Consider the following 11,730-nt stretch of genomic DNA (forward strand, 5'->3'; position numbering starts at 1 on the left):
CCTCTGAGTCACAGGCATATCACAAGGAGCTTCTTCCTAGTTATTAATATTGCTTTGTCCACCTTGAGTTTACATGAAGTTAAAATCCATACTCAGGTATGTGCTGAAGTCAGGAGTGGGCAAAACTGCCTCTTCCAAAATAACAGGGGGTCTCAGTGAAGATAAATCTTACAGTGCAAGTAAAAAAAAAAGTAAATCTGATGACCACAGCAAGACAATCAAAATTAAAAAGAGCAACAAAGAAAAGAAAGGAGGAAAGACGAATGTAATATCCATCAAAACTTGTTTTTGTTTTTTTCAGTAACAAAGGAATATAGATTCTCCAATGGGTGCAACATGGACAGCTATTTTGAGTCAAGGGCAAGTTAATTATATTAAAAAAAGACAGCGTCTCCAGAATTTATTATTATTTCTTTTTGCAGTGAAATCTTTTAGTTCCTTCATATAGAGACATGTTACACAATGTTAACAACCATGAAAAACAATACAAAATGCCCTCAATTTAACAAGTAGAAAAATATAACTAGTATATATGGCAATTGTGAATCTAATACTGTACAGAAGTCATTTATGGATCTTACAAATAAATTATAGCTTAAATGCCTTTTCAAACTTCTTCCCCCACCCTAGATGTACACCAGAACTTACAGTATCGGAAAGGTTCGGAGCCTAGCTTATTGCAAATCAGTGCCAGTCAAATGTTCTGCCCACGAGCTCAAAGAATTTCTTATTTGGCTCGTGGAAATATTCGTGCAGTTTATGGAGGAGTTTGGGGTCCACTTGGGGGTGTGCCCGGCCTTTGGACTCATGCAAGCAGCGATCCCGCCCGCTGTCCCGCAGGCAGTAGAAGCCCTTGGTTTTGTTAAAGTAGAAGTTTGAGGCGTTGATCTGCGGGGACAGCTTCAGGAACCTCTCCACCTTCTGGATCTCGGGGAAAGGGTCCCTGATGAGGCGGTCACCGTCCACGATGTGGATGCGGTGCAGCGGGAAGAAGCGCAGCCAGTTGCGCATGTGCACGTGGTAGAGGCTACGGTTGAGCGCCTTGTAGTCCACGTTGAGGCGGCCATCGCGCACCAGGAACTCCTCGATGGACGGGTAGGGCTTGTGCTTCTGCACGTGGTTGTACAGCACCTGCGTGTAGTCCGACAGCACGCGCTCCGAAGGGTCCCGCAGGATGAGCAGCAGCCGGAGGGCCGGGTTCATACCGTGGACCCGCTCAGGCACTTTGGGGGACGTGAAGTACGCGGGGGTCTTTTCCACGGTGAGCTGGTGGGGGGCGGAGAGGGGCATCTGGCTGAGGTACCAGCCCAGGCCTTGGCTGTAGTGCTCCTCCCAGTCGAAGAAGTGCACCTCGTTCTCGGCGGCCGCCACGTCGGGGTGCAGGCTGAGCATCTCCAGCAGCGCGCGGGTGCCGCCCTTGCGCACGCCGATGATGATGGTCTGCGGAAGCTGCCTGGCAGAGCCATTGGGGGCCGCGCCGTCCAGGGCCTGGTCCTGGAGGGTGGCTGCTTTCCACACCAGCTCCTGTGGTCCAGGTTCCGCCCAGGGCGCGCCGGGGCGGGAAGGCACTAGCTGGAGCTGTGCCACCAGCAGCGCCGCGCCCAGGAGCAGCGTGGCCATGCTGGACACCACGGGGGCTTCGCTAGGCCGGACGTCGCTGGGTCATGAAGCGCCACCGCAGGAAATGCCTCCTGGTCAGTGACACATGGGCGTAGCAGGCAGCCAATTACTAGGAAACAAAGAAAGGAAAATATTAACGCCAAATCCACAGGCTGCATGGAGTAGTCCACCTCCCTGGGGCTCTCTCAGGTTCCTGACCTGTAAAGTAGGGGCGGCAACATTTCTGTGCAGGATCAGGTCGGGATGGTTTAGGCTTAGGGACTACAGGCTCCATGGTAACTCCAAGTATGCTGTTTTGCTCTAAAGCACCCATGGATGTCCTAATACAACTTTTTAAATATTATTTTGTTTTCCAATAATGTATATGCTTACTTCTATGTTTGCAAGAGAAGAGAGAGAGAGAGAGAGAGAGAGAGAGAGAGAGAGAGACTTGGCTCTGCAGCCCTAGTTTGCCAAACTCTGCTGTAAAGGAAAGGGTTGGAAAGGCCTTTTGCACTTCAACAAACACCTAGCCCCAGGCCTAGCAGTAGGTGATATAGGAGCAGACATTGTTCCTGCTCCCTGCCCACCCCAACTCCCCTTCCACCATGGGGCTCCTGATCTAATAGGGCAGGTGAACCTGTTGAAAGATTGCTCATTTAGTTCCAATTCTTCACCCCACTTCACCCCACCCTCCATCCAGTTCTTGCTGTGGCCTCATTGTCAGGAGACTTCCTCACAGTTTGGTTTGGTTTGGCCAATGGCCTGTGGTCAGTCCCCAGCCCAGGCAGTGAAAGGCCGCGTGTGTCTCCACTTGCCCTCTCGCCATGAGAAGAATGGGCCCTGGCAGCCCCTGCCTCCAGGAGGAAGAGGGGAGACAGGTGCAGCAGAGCCACCCCAGCTCATGAGTGAGAGAATACACTCTGGTGCTTTTCAGCCACTGAGTTTTGGGATGGCTTGTACAGCAACACTCATATGGGAAAGGTTAACAGATGCAACCTGACTGCAGACATCAACACGATATATGTTATGATTACATTCTAGGCAGGGTCCCATGAGGGCATATGGTCATTCATTTGGCCTGAAACAGTTGCGGAGGGCTTCACAGCAGAGGAAATGTTTGACGTGGGGCTAGAGGGATAAACAGATGAGGTTACTAGAAAGAGCAAAAAGCCTTCCTGTGTGCAAAGCCTTACTGTTTATAAAGTGGCCCTGCAGTCTGCTCAGGTGACTCGTCACCACACCCTACAGTGTAAGGTAGGAAGGCAGGACAGTTAGAGATGAGAGTCTTGCCCAAGGACACTAACATTCAGTCCATTTCAAAATGCAGAGCCCAAATTAAAAACTCTAAGCTCAGGGCTCTCTTTCCACAAATTGCCTCCTTTACACCTTCTCTTTCCATCTGGGATTTATCACAGTTAGGCCTCAAAGTCCCTCAAGCACACAGGCACTGCTGGGTCAGATGGACGGATGGCATGGGGTTCCCAAAGGCAGACAAGTCATGGTTCATGTTTTCTGGAGGCAGCAAAACTATCCTTTAAGTAATTCCTGTCAAACACAGTTAGGGATAGATGGCTTTGAGACAGGCTGAGATTGGGGACTGGGATTTCCAGAACCAGTAAAAGTGTTCTCCATCAAGAGGACCCATCATCTTTAGACCAGGTTTAAAATTCACTTAGTTTAACTCTTGTCCAGAATGTGTACACAGAGAACCACACCCAGGGCTCCCATTTTAATGATCAAACCAGTTGATCTATTTCCCTCAGATATCAACTGTCTGGGGAAAATGTATATGAAAGAACAAGCAATGAAATAGCTGGAAACCTCTGGAGAATCCCAGAATGCTGGAGAAGAGACTTGCAAGATTGGGTGGCATAACTGTTTGGGAAAAGGAAGGGAAATGTTTAAGGGTGACTGGCCAGACAAGATGTTGTTCAAGGTTGGTTCTACTGATTGGATAAGCTCAATTTAATGGGCCATTTGCTTTAATCAATTGAACATTTCAGTGTGTTTCAGGCAAATTCCATTTCCTTCTCAACTGCTCATGTGGATCAACAGAACGGGCCGGCTGTGCTTGCCTTGTACATGTTTTTATGTGTGTACGCACATGTAGTGTGCTTGTATGAATTTGTGCCCAACTCCAGGCCCCAACCCTCCCCAACCCTGCTACGCCTGAGTGACAGAGTTGGAGACCAGATCTGCAAGTCATATTGTCTGACCATCCTTCCCACCCTGTTAGGAGGTATCCTGGTTAGCACCATGCACATCAGAGATCTTTCTTCTAGAGGGGAATTACCAGCAGTCCCAGAGAGAAGAAATGAAATGTAGTTTGCCCTTTCAAAACAGAAATGAAAAATAAAAAATAAATAAACTGGGAAGTTAGTAGTTTACAAGCTCCTCATTTCTACTTCAAACTTTCTAAAAATGTAGTTTCTTATTGTAAGCCTTTCTTCTACATTCCAAAAATATTTAATATTCAAGCTATATGGAAAGTAAAAGCTTAGCTAAAGTCTCATACACACAGAGAGAGACAGAGAGGGAAACAGAGAGAGAGAAAAGCACATATATGTACTAGTATGGGCTATATGTAGAGAGAGCTATGTGTATAGCATGTGCATGTATGAAATTTTAGCCAATTAATATGTATACACAAATATGTATATCATGTGTATATGTATGCACACACATATGTGCTGTATATGTAAATTTATATATATAAAATATATCACAAACACAGTGGCCATTAAGAGCCACAGTCTTTCTATAGTAGTTTTTCTGTAGTAGTCTGATAATTGTTCAGTGGCATAGACATAATTTCTGGGCCTCTTAGTAACACTCTTAGAAAAGCAAAGATCCCCACGCTCAGGTGAGCCTATAAGCCAGAACATCTGAGCCGAATGGATCCTGAGAGTGGGATTCTGAACATCAAGGCAAAAGAGAGCCATTGAGCCACTGCCTTTCATTTTGTGGGTGAGGAGGCCCCAAGATGACTTGGCCAAGGTCACATGGAGAATCCAGGCTTGAACTTGTGGCTCCTGAGTTCCAGTTCTGTGTTCTATCTGCTATTTCTGCTGCCTCCCAAGCGTGGGGTCTCAACATCCACTAATGGCAATGGTTTTGTAGTCCTAAACCAAAAGACCCCCACAACCTACCCAGTAGTGACAACCCCCTGGCCACCTACTCCAGCATCAGTTGATACACACAGGGTGAAACTCATTCCCTAGATCTATTCAGTAGAAGAGTCAAAGGACTTATACAGGTGATGGGGTCAGGAGTTCTTCTCTAGGTTTGACCTGAGTCCAAGTGACTTAACCTCTCCTAGTCTCAGTCTCCTCATCCATAGAATAGTAATAATCCCGCCCATCTCCAATGGCTACCTGTGGACTGTGTATCAGTGAGATGTTGTGGGTCAATAAGCACCGTCCAAAGAAATCCAATGTGAGCCACATATGCACTTTTTCCCCTTATCAAACAAATACTGACTGAATTTACGCTACTAGTACATATTTAACATTTTACCTACGTATTGACACGGGTGCCCATTTTTACCAATGCCTTCTCCCTTCCGTAATGCCAACCACAGCCTCCCCCACAGCAGGCACACGGCATGTGAATTGTATAGATGAAAGTATACCACAGTTTTAGTTCATTCTCAGAAAAATTCAAATCTTCACTGGCAATCAAGAGGTGCTCATGAAGGTGAGAGTAACCCTTCCCTGAGGTGCCGGTAACCACTATTCATTTATGCGTCTCTGGTACTTAGTCAAATCCTGACCTGTGTCAAATCATGTATTGTTTCTACTTTTATAAATGAGGAAATGACCCACATGTGCACTTTAAAATTTTCCAGGAGCCACACTAAAAACAATGCAATTCAGTGTCGGCTCCTGGTCAGAGTCCAGCCCCCGCTGCTGTACCCTTCCAGGGCCTGGATGATTTCTGGACACAGTGGGTGCTGGAGATTCTATTTGCTGAATGGACATGTCAAATGCAATGGAAAGCAAAGCACATGTCCACAGGTCCTGAGAAAGACTTTTAATTCAGTGTAAGGGAAACCCAATAGTTTGTCTATAAAAACGACTGCATCAAAAGTGAGTTTTATAGCCCCTGGAGAGTCAAACAGAAACCAGATGTTGAAAGGCAGGCTCAGCATTTCTAATGGGAGTTGGACAGGGTCACCCGAGAGTCTAGAAAATATTTTAATTAAAAAAGGAGAGGAAGCAGTGAAATAACCCTTCAAAAATATTTTAATTTTGTCCTTAAGTCTTCTTATTCCATGATCCACACCATGACCTAGATTTCAAATGTAATTAACTACAATATATTCTCCAAGTCCCACCCCCCGAAGATTCATGATAGAATGAAATACCAAAGGTATTTCACAGGAGGGACGTTCAGTGTGTTGGGAACAGTGGTGCTGGTGATCCCTCTTCAGGATACCTCCCCGGCCCCTGCACACGAGAGAGACACAGCTGTCACAGGCAAGAGTCTCCCCCAGAGAACAGGGATGAGCAAAGCACTCAACCACACATCCTTTAAGGGATTTAACAAAAGGGTCAGAAAGGAAAAGATTACTTACTGAGTGCCCATTGTGCCAGACAGTAAGCACTCATGTATACATGACCCCTTTGAATACTCGCAACAATACCAAGAGGTGGTTCTTCTCATTTTATTTTACATTTTTAAAAATATATATTTTTATTGATTTCAGAGAGAAAGGGAGAAGGAGAGAGATAGAAACATCAATGATGAGAGAGAATCATTGATCGGCTGCCTCCTGCATGCCCCCCACTGGTGATTGAGCCCACAACCCGGCATGTGCCCTTGACCAGAATCAAACCTGCAACCCTTCAGTTCGCAGGTTGACACTTTATCCACTGAGCCAAACCAGCTAGGGCTTATTTTACTTTTTTTAAGCAACAAGAAGATAGCATGCAGATGTGGAAAAACAAAGAAGTGTTTGCAATTGGACAGATCCAGGGTAGAATTCTTATAGCTGCCTGACCTCTGATAAGAAGCTTCTTAGCTGTCGGGGTTCAATGTGCAATTCTGCACAATGGGCTAACACCTACTTCCCATGGATGCTATCATGATTAAACAAGACTCTCCACATTGAATAAATATATCACTGTGCCTTTCTCCCCATGACAAATAGGAAAACATGCCATTCAGATTGAATGACCTTCTCAAGGTCACAGACCCAGGAAGTATGAAAACTAAAATTCTGCAGGCCATCTCTAAACCCCGCTGCACCCCACCTGTGACCGATGATGCCTCTGTGGGCAGGGGAAGTGCATTCCAGGCAGAGGCAGCTTAGCAAGAGCAGGCTGAGCTAGCAGGGAGGCCCAGAGCCTTTCTACTGCAATGCAGGACTGCCTCTCTCCAGCTTCGCGGGTGCTGAGTGATCTCATTTTCTGGAATGCACTGAAACATGGTTAAAGACAGTTCGAACAACGGAGCTGTCATTCCCCTATCCAACCGACTTCAGAGCAATCAACAGGATAAGATCATTTGTTCACTTTCAGAGTCACACACGTCTTCACTTTTGTCCTTGCACAACTACTGATGAACGCTTGGCAGGGGTGTCAAATGTTCCTCCTGGCGGGTCCTCTTGGAAACCGAGAAAGAGGAAACAGGTTTAGCTTGTGCCTGTCAGTCTGGGAAAGGACAGTGGTATCTCAAGGCTCGCATAAATATTTATTCTCTAGAAATTGCCTACACATGCCACTTGTCAACAAATGCTGACATTCGCTTTTGTTTGGATTTACTGATGGTGATTGTTGCGTGGTAAGATGGGTGGAAAGGACCCAAGGTCAGTCCTGGGAATGTTTGTATATTTCCTAGGGCCACGTTTACCATCTTGGACACAGAAGGGTCTTGGCCCATTTTCCTCTTGGAAAGGGGGTGGACCCTCAGAATGCTCCTCCTCCAGCCTTCCCATGCTCCCCTGCATCCGCACAATGCTGGGGGCTTCCTCCCTATTTCAAAAGGGTGACTGGATATTGAGCATGACTCCCTGGGACTGAAGGAAGGAGGTACTCAGGCAAGCCAGGAAGGGCAGCGTGGTGTGGGGACAGGCGCAGGGATTTGGGGCCACCAGAAATAACTGGCAATGTTGTTTCTGAGCCTCTGAGAACTCCAGGATGCACTGGGATGAGCAATGCGGCCTGTCCCACGGGGAGTTTGAGGTCAACTCACCCAGTCTTCTTCAGAAGCTTCCCTCCCAGGAGCTCAGCCCAATGCTTTCCAAACTCAGAGGCACACTCCAATCCCCTGGAGATCTACTTCCACATGCAGATTCAGATCTGAGAGGTTGGAGAGGCCTGGGTGTCTGTGTTCCTAACAAGCTCCCTGGGAATTTGGCTGCCCATCTGGGCCCTTAGATGGTGAGGGGCCCATGATCTTGCAACCTCTGGGCCCAGCTATGAGCTTGGAACCTCCAGGCCCAGCTGTGAGTCTGGAACTTCTGGGCCCAGCTGTAAGCTTGTAATCTCTGGGCCCAGCTGTGAGCTTGGAACCTCTGGGACTATCTGGATTTGGATTCTAATCACCTTGGCCTTGAGCAGGGTGGCTAATTTTCTTTTGGTTTTTGTTCTTACTGTTGTTTCTTTTTAACTGCAGGATGAAAACAACTGCAGAAGACAAAATAGAGGGATCGGTCTGGCTTCAGAGGTGATGTTATACCCAGAGCTGGGCAGAGGGGAGATGCTGGATTTCACAGAGGATTTGGGGCCCAAACCTGGCTCAAATCTCAGCTCTACTGCTGAAAATCCTGCAGGCAGCTCTGAAGCTCGCAGCCTTAGGTCGAATGCACTGGCCCCACATTCCAACTGCAAGGCTTTAATACAACAGGCTGTGTGGATGCTGAGGACATTAGCATATTGCCTGGCCCATGGCAAGCCCTCAAATCCTGGGAGCTATTTTTGTCCCTAAAAAAGAAAGCTGTGTGGTATAAATGGGATCCAGGCATGATAATTAGTCAAACTCATTTGTTCACCATCCACAGCACTGCAGTGACTCAACCAGACAGAGGCTCCAGGAAGCAAGGACAGCATCGCCTGGACAGGTGCAGGCTCTCTGTTTCTAAGGGGTGCACAGTCACTGGGTCCTCTGTGACTGCCCCGCCCCCTCAGGAATGATGGGCAGCCAGGTCTGTGAGTCTGGGAGGGAAAAGGAGGAGCAGCTACCTCTCCTCAATGTGTTTAATCTGCACTGCTGTGCACAGCAGGCAGCCTTGACCTAAATAAATCCTTCATTAGAGGCAGCGCACGTGGAGCTCCCTGACAGGAGGGTGGACGGGCCTCTTTTATTACTTGGTGCAGCTGAGTGGAAAGGGGGCTGTGCCAGCAGACAGAGAACGGGAGTGGCTGCCTCAGTGCATACCAGTGTGCACAGCCTTCTGTTCCTGCTCCAGGTGAGACCTAACCTCCACTCAGGTGCCCTTTGAATGTGGGAGTCTCCTGGCTGGAGTGGACAGTGACATCACTCTGTGGATGGGGAGCGCCCAGAAATCCCATACGTCTCCCCAGAAAGAACCAGGAAAGACACAAGGTGCATCAGAAGCTGAAGGGCCACAAGCCATCTCCTTGTCCTGTCCAGATCCCTGCAGAAGGGAAAACTGAGGCAGGCAGAGCACAGGAACCCCAAGGTCAAGTATGAGGCAGTGGAGCTGAATCAGAAATGGAGGTCTCCGATGCCCTTGCCACTGCACAAGACATGGAAGGCTGGGCTTCTTTTGTGTTGGGGTAGAAAATATTGAGTAACTTTTAGCTAAAAAATAAATACGTACAAACCAAACTATTCTTCCCCTGGAATGGCAAAGGTGGGGGAGGATTGGCCTCATTTCTGGGGCCAGCCTGTAGGGACTGAATGTTTTTGTTCTCCCAGATGCATGTGTATTTGGAGATGGGGGCTTTGGGAGGGACTCAGGGTTAGAGGAGGTCTTGAAGAGACACATGATGGGATTAGTGTCCTTCTAAGGCAGGGGTGGGAACCTTTATTCTGCCAAGGGCCATTTGGATCTTTATAACATCATTCAAAGACCATACAAAATTATCAACTTAAAAATTAGCCTGTTAAAACTAAAACCATTTCACCTAAGAACAGGAACGAGACAGGGATGCTCACTTTCACCATTCCTGTTCAACATATTACTGGAAGTGCCAGCCATAGCAATTAGACAAGAAGAAGAAATAAAAGATATAGAAATTGGAAAAGAAGATGTAAAACTGTCATTATCCGCAGATGATATGATACTGTACATAAAAAACACTGAAGACTCCATCAAAAAATCATTAGACTTAATAAATGAATTCGGCAATGTAGCAGGATACAAAACTAATGCTAAGAAATCTATGGCATTTTTATACACCAATGATGAACTTACAGAAAGAGAGATTTAAAAAACAATCCCATTTACTTTCAAACCAAAAACAATTAAGATACCTAGGAATAAACTTAACTAAGGAGGTAAAAGTCCTGTACTCGGAAAACTACAGAACACTGAAAAAAGAGATAGAGGAGGACATAAACAGATGGAAGAACATACTGTGTTCATGGATTGGTAGAATCAACATCATTAAAATGTCCATACTACCCAAAGCAATCTATAGATTCAATGGACTCCCCATTAAAATGCCAACAGCATATTTCACAGACCAAGAAGGAACTCTACAAAAATTCATCTGGAATTAAAAAAGACCCGGAATAGCTGCAGCAATCCTGAGAAAGAAGAAAATAGGTGGGATCTCAATACCAGATATCAAGATGTATTACAAAGCCACTGTTCTCAAAACTGCCTGGTACTGGCACAAGATCAGGCATATAGATCAATGGAATAGAATAGAGAACCCAGAAATCGGCCCGAACCAATATGCTCAATTAATATTTGACAAAGGAGGAAAGAACATTCAATGGAGCCAAGATAGTCTCTTCAATAAGTGGTGTTGGGAAAATTGGACAGATATATGCAAGAAAATAAAACTAGACCACCAACTTACACCATACACAAAAATAAACTCAAAATGGATAAAGGACTTAAATGTACGACAGGAAACCATAAAAATTCTAGAAGAATCCAAAGGCAACAAAATCTCAGACATATGCCAAAGCAATTTCTTCACTGATACAGCTCCTAGGGCACTTGAAACTAAAGAGAAAATGAACAAATGGGACTACATCAAAATAAAAAGCTTCTGCACAGCAAAAGAAACCATCAACAAAACAACAAGAAAACCCACTGCGTGGGAAAACATATTTGCCAACGTCATATCTGATAAGGGCCTAATCTCCAAAATTTATAGGGAACTCATACAACTTAACAAAAAGAAGATAAACAATCCAATCAAAAAATGGGCAAAGGATCTAAATAGACACCTTTCAAAAGAGGACATTCAGAAAGCCAAGAGACATATGAAAACATGCTCAAAGTCACTAATCATCCGAGAGATGCAAATCAAAACAACAATGAGGTACCATCTCACACCTGTCAGAATGGCTATCATCAACAAATCAACAAACGACAAGTGCTGGAGAGGATGTGGAGAAAAAGGAACACTTGTGCACTGCTGGTGGGAATGCAGACTGGTGCAGCCACTATGGAAGACAGTATGGAGTTTCCTCAAAAAACTGGAAATGGAACTCCCATTTGACCCTGTGATCCCACTTCTAGGAATATATCCCAAGAAACCAAAAACACCAATCAGAAAGGATATATGCACCCATATGTTCATAGCAGCACAATTCACCATAGCTAAGATCTGGAAACAGCCTAAGTGCCCATCAGTAGATGAATGGATTAGAAAACTGTGGTACATCTACACGATGGAATACTATGCTGCTGTAAAAAAGAAGGAACTCTTACAATTTGCAACGGCATGGATGGAGCTGGAGAGCATTATGCTAAGTGAAATAAGCCAGTCAATGAAGGAAAAATACCACATGATCTCACTCATTCATGGATAATAAAGACCATTACAAACTTTTGAACAATAATAGATACAGAGGCAGAGCTGCCTCAAACTGATTGTCAAACTGCAGTGGGAAGGCCAGAGAGGGTTGGGGGGCAGAAGGGAGGGGAGTAAGAGATCAACCGAAGGACTTGTATGCATCCATATAAGCATAACCAATGGA

At 45.8% G+C, this 11,730-nt stretch overlaps 1 protein-coding gene across 2 annotated transcripts in view; it reads right to left on the reverse strand.

Annotated features, from left to right (window-relative positions):
- Nucleotides 1-269: 269 nt before the first annotated feature.
- The window catches only part of HS3ST1 (heparan sulfate (glucosamine) 3-O-sulfotransferase 1), a 37,023-nt gene continuing 25,562 nt past the window's right edge, over nt 270-11,730 (reverse strand). The window contains exons 1-2 of one of the 2 annotated variants that reach the window (XM_014539633.1): nt 6,858-7,197; nt 270-1,729 (exon numbers count right to left, since the gene is read on the reverse strand). In XM_014539633.1, coding sequence (XP_014395119.1) covers nt 685-1,620 — 936 coding nt within the window. In that variant the 5' untranslated portion in view covers nt 1,621-1,729; nt 6,858-7,197 and the 3' untranslated portion in view covers nt 270-684. Of the gene's footprint in view, nt 1,730-6,857; nt 7,198-11,730 lie in introns of those variants that run through there. The other variant, XM_005866148.2, reaches the window with a different exon arrangement.

This window comes from Myotis brandtii, unplaced genomic scaffold, assembly GCF_000412655.1.
Source record: "Myotis brandtii unplaced genomic scaffold, ASM41265v1 scaffold223, whole genome shotgun sequence".
NCBI lineage: Eukaryota > Metazoa > Chordata > Mammalia > Chiroptera > Vespertilionidae > Myotis > Myotis brandtii.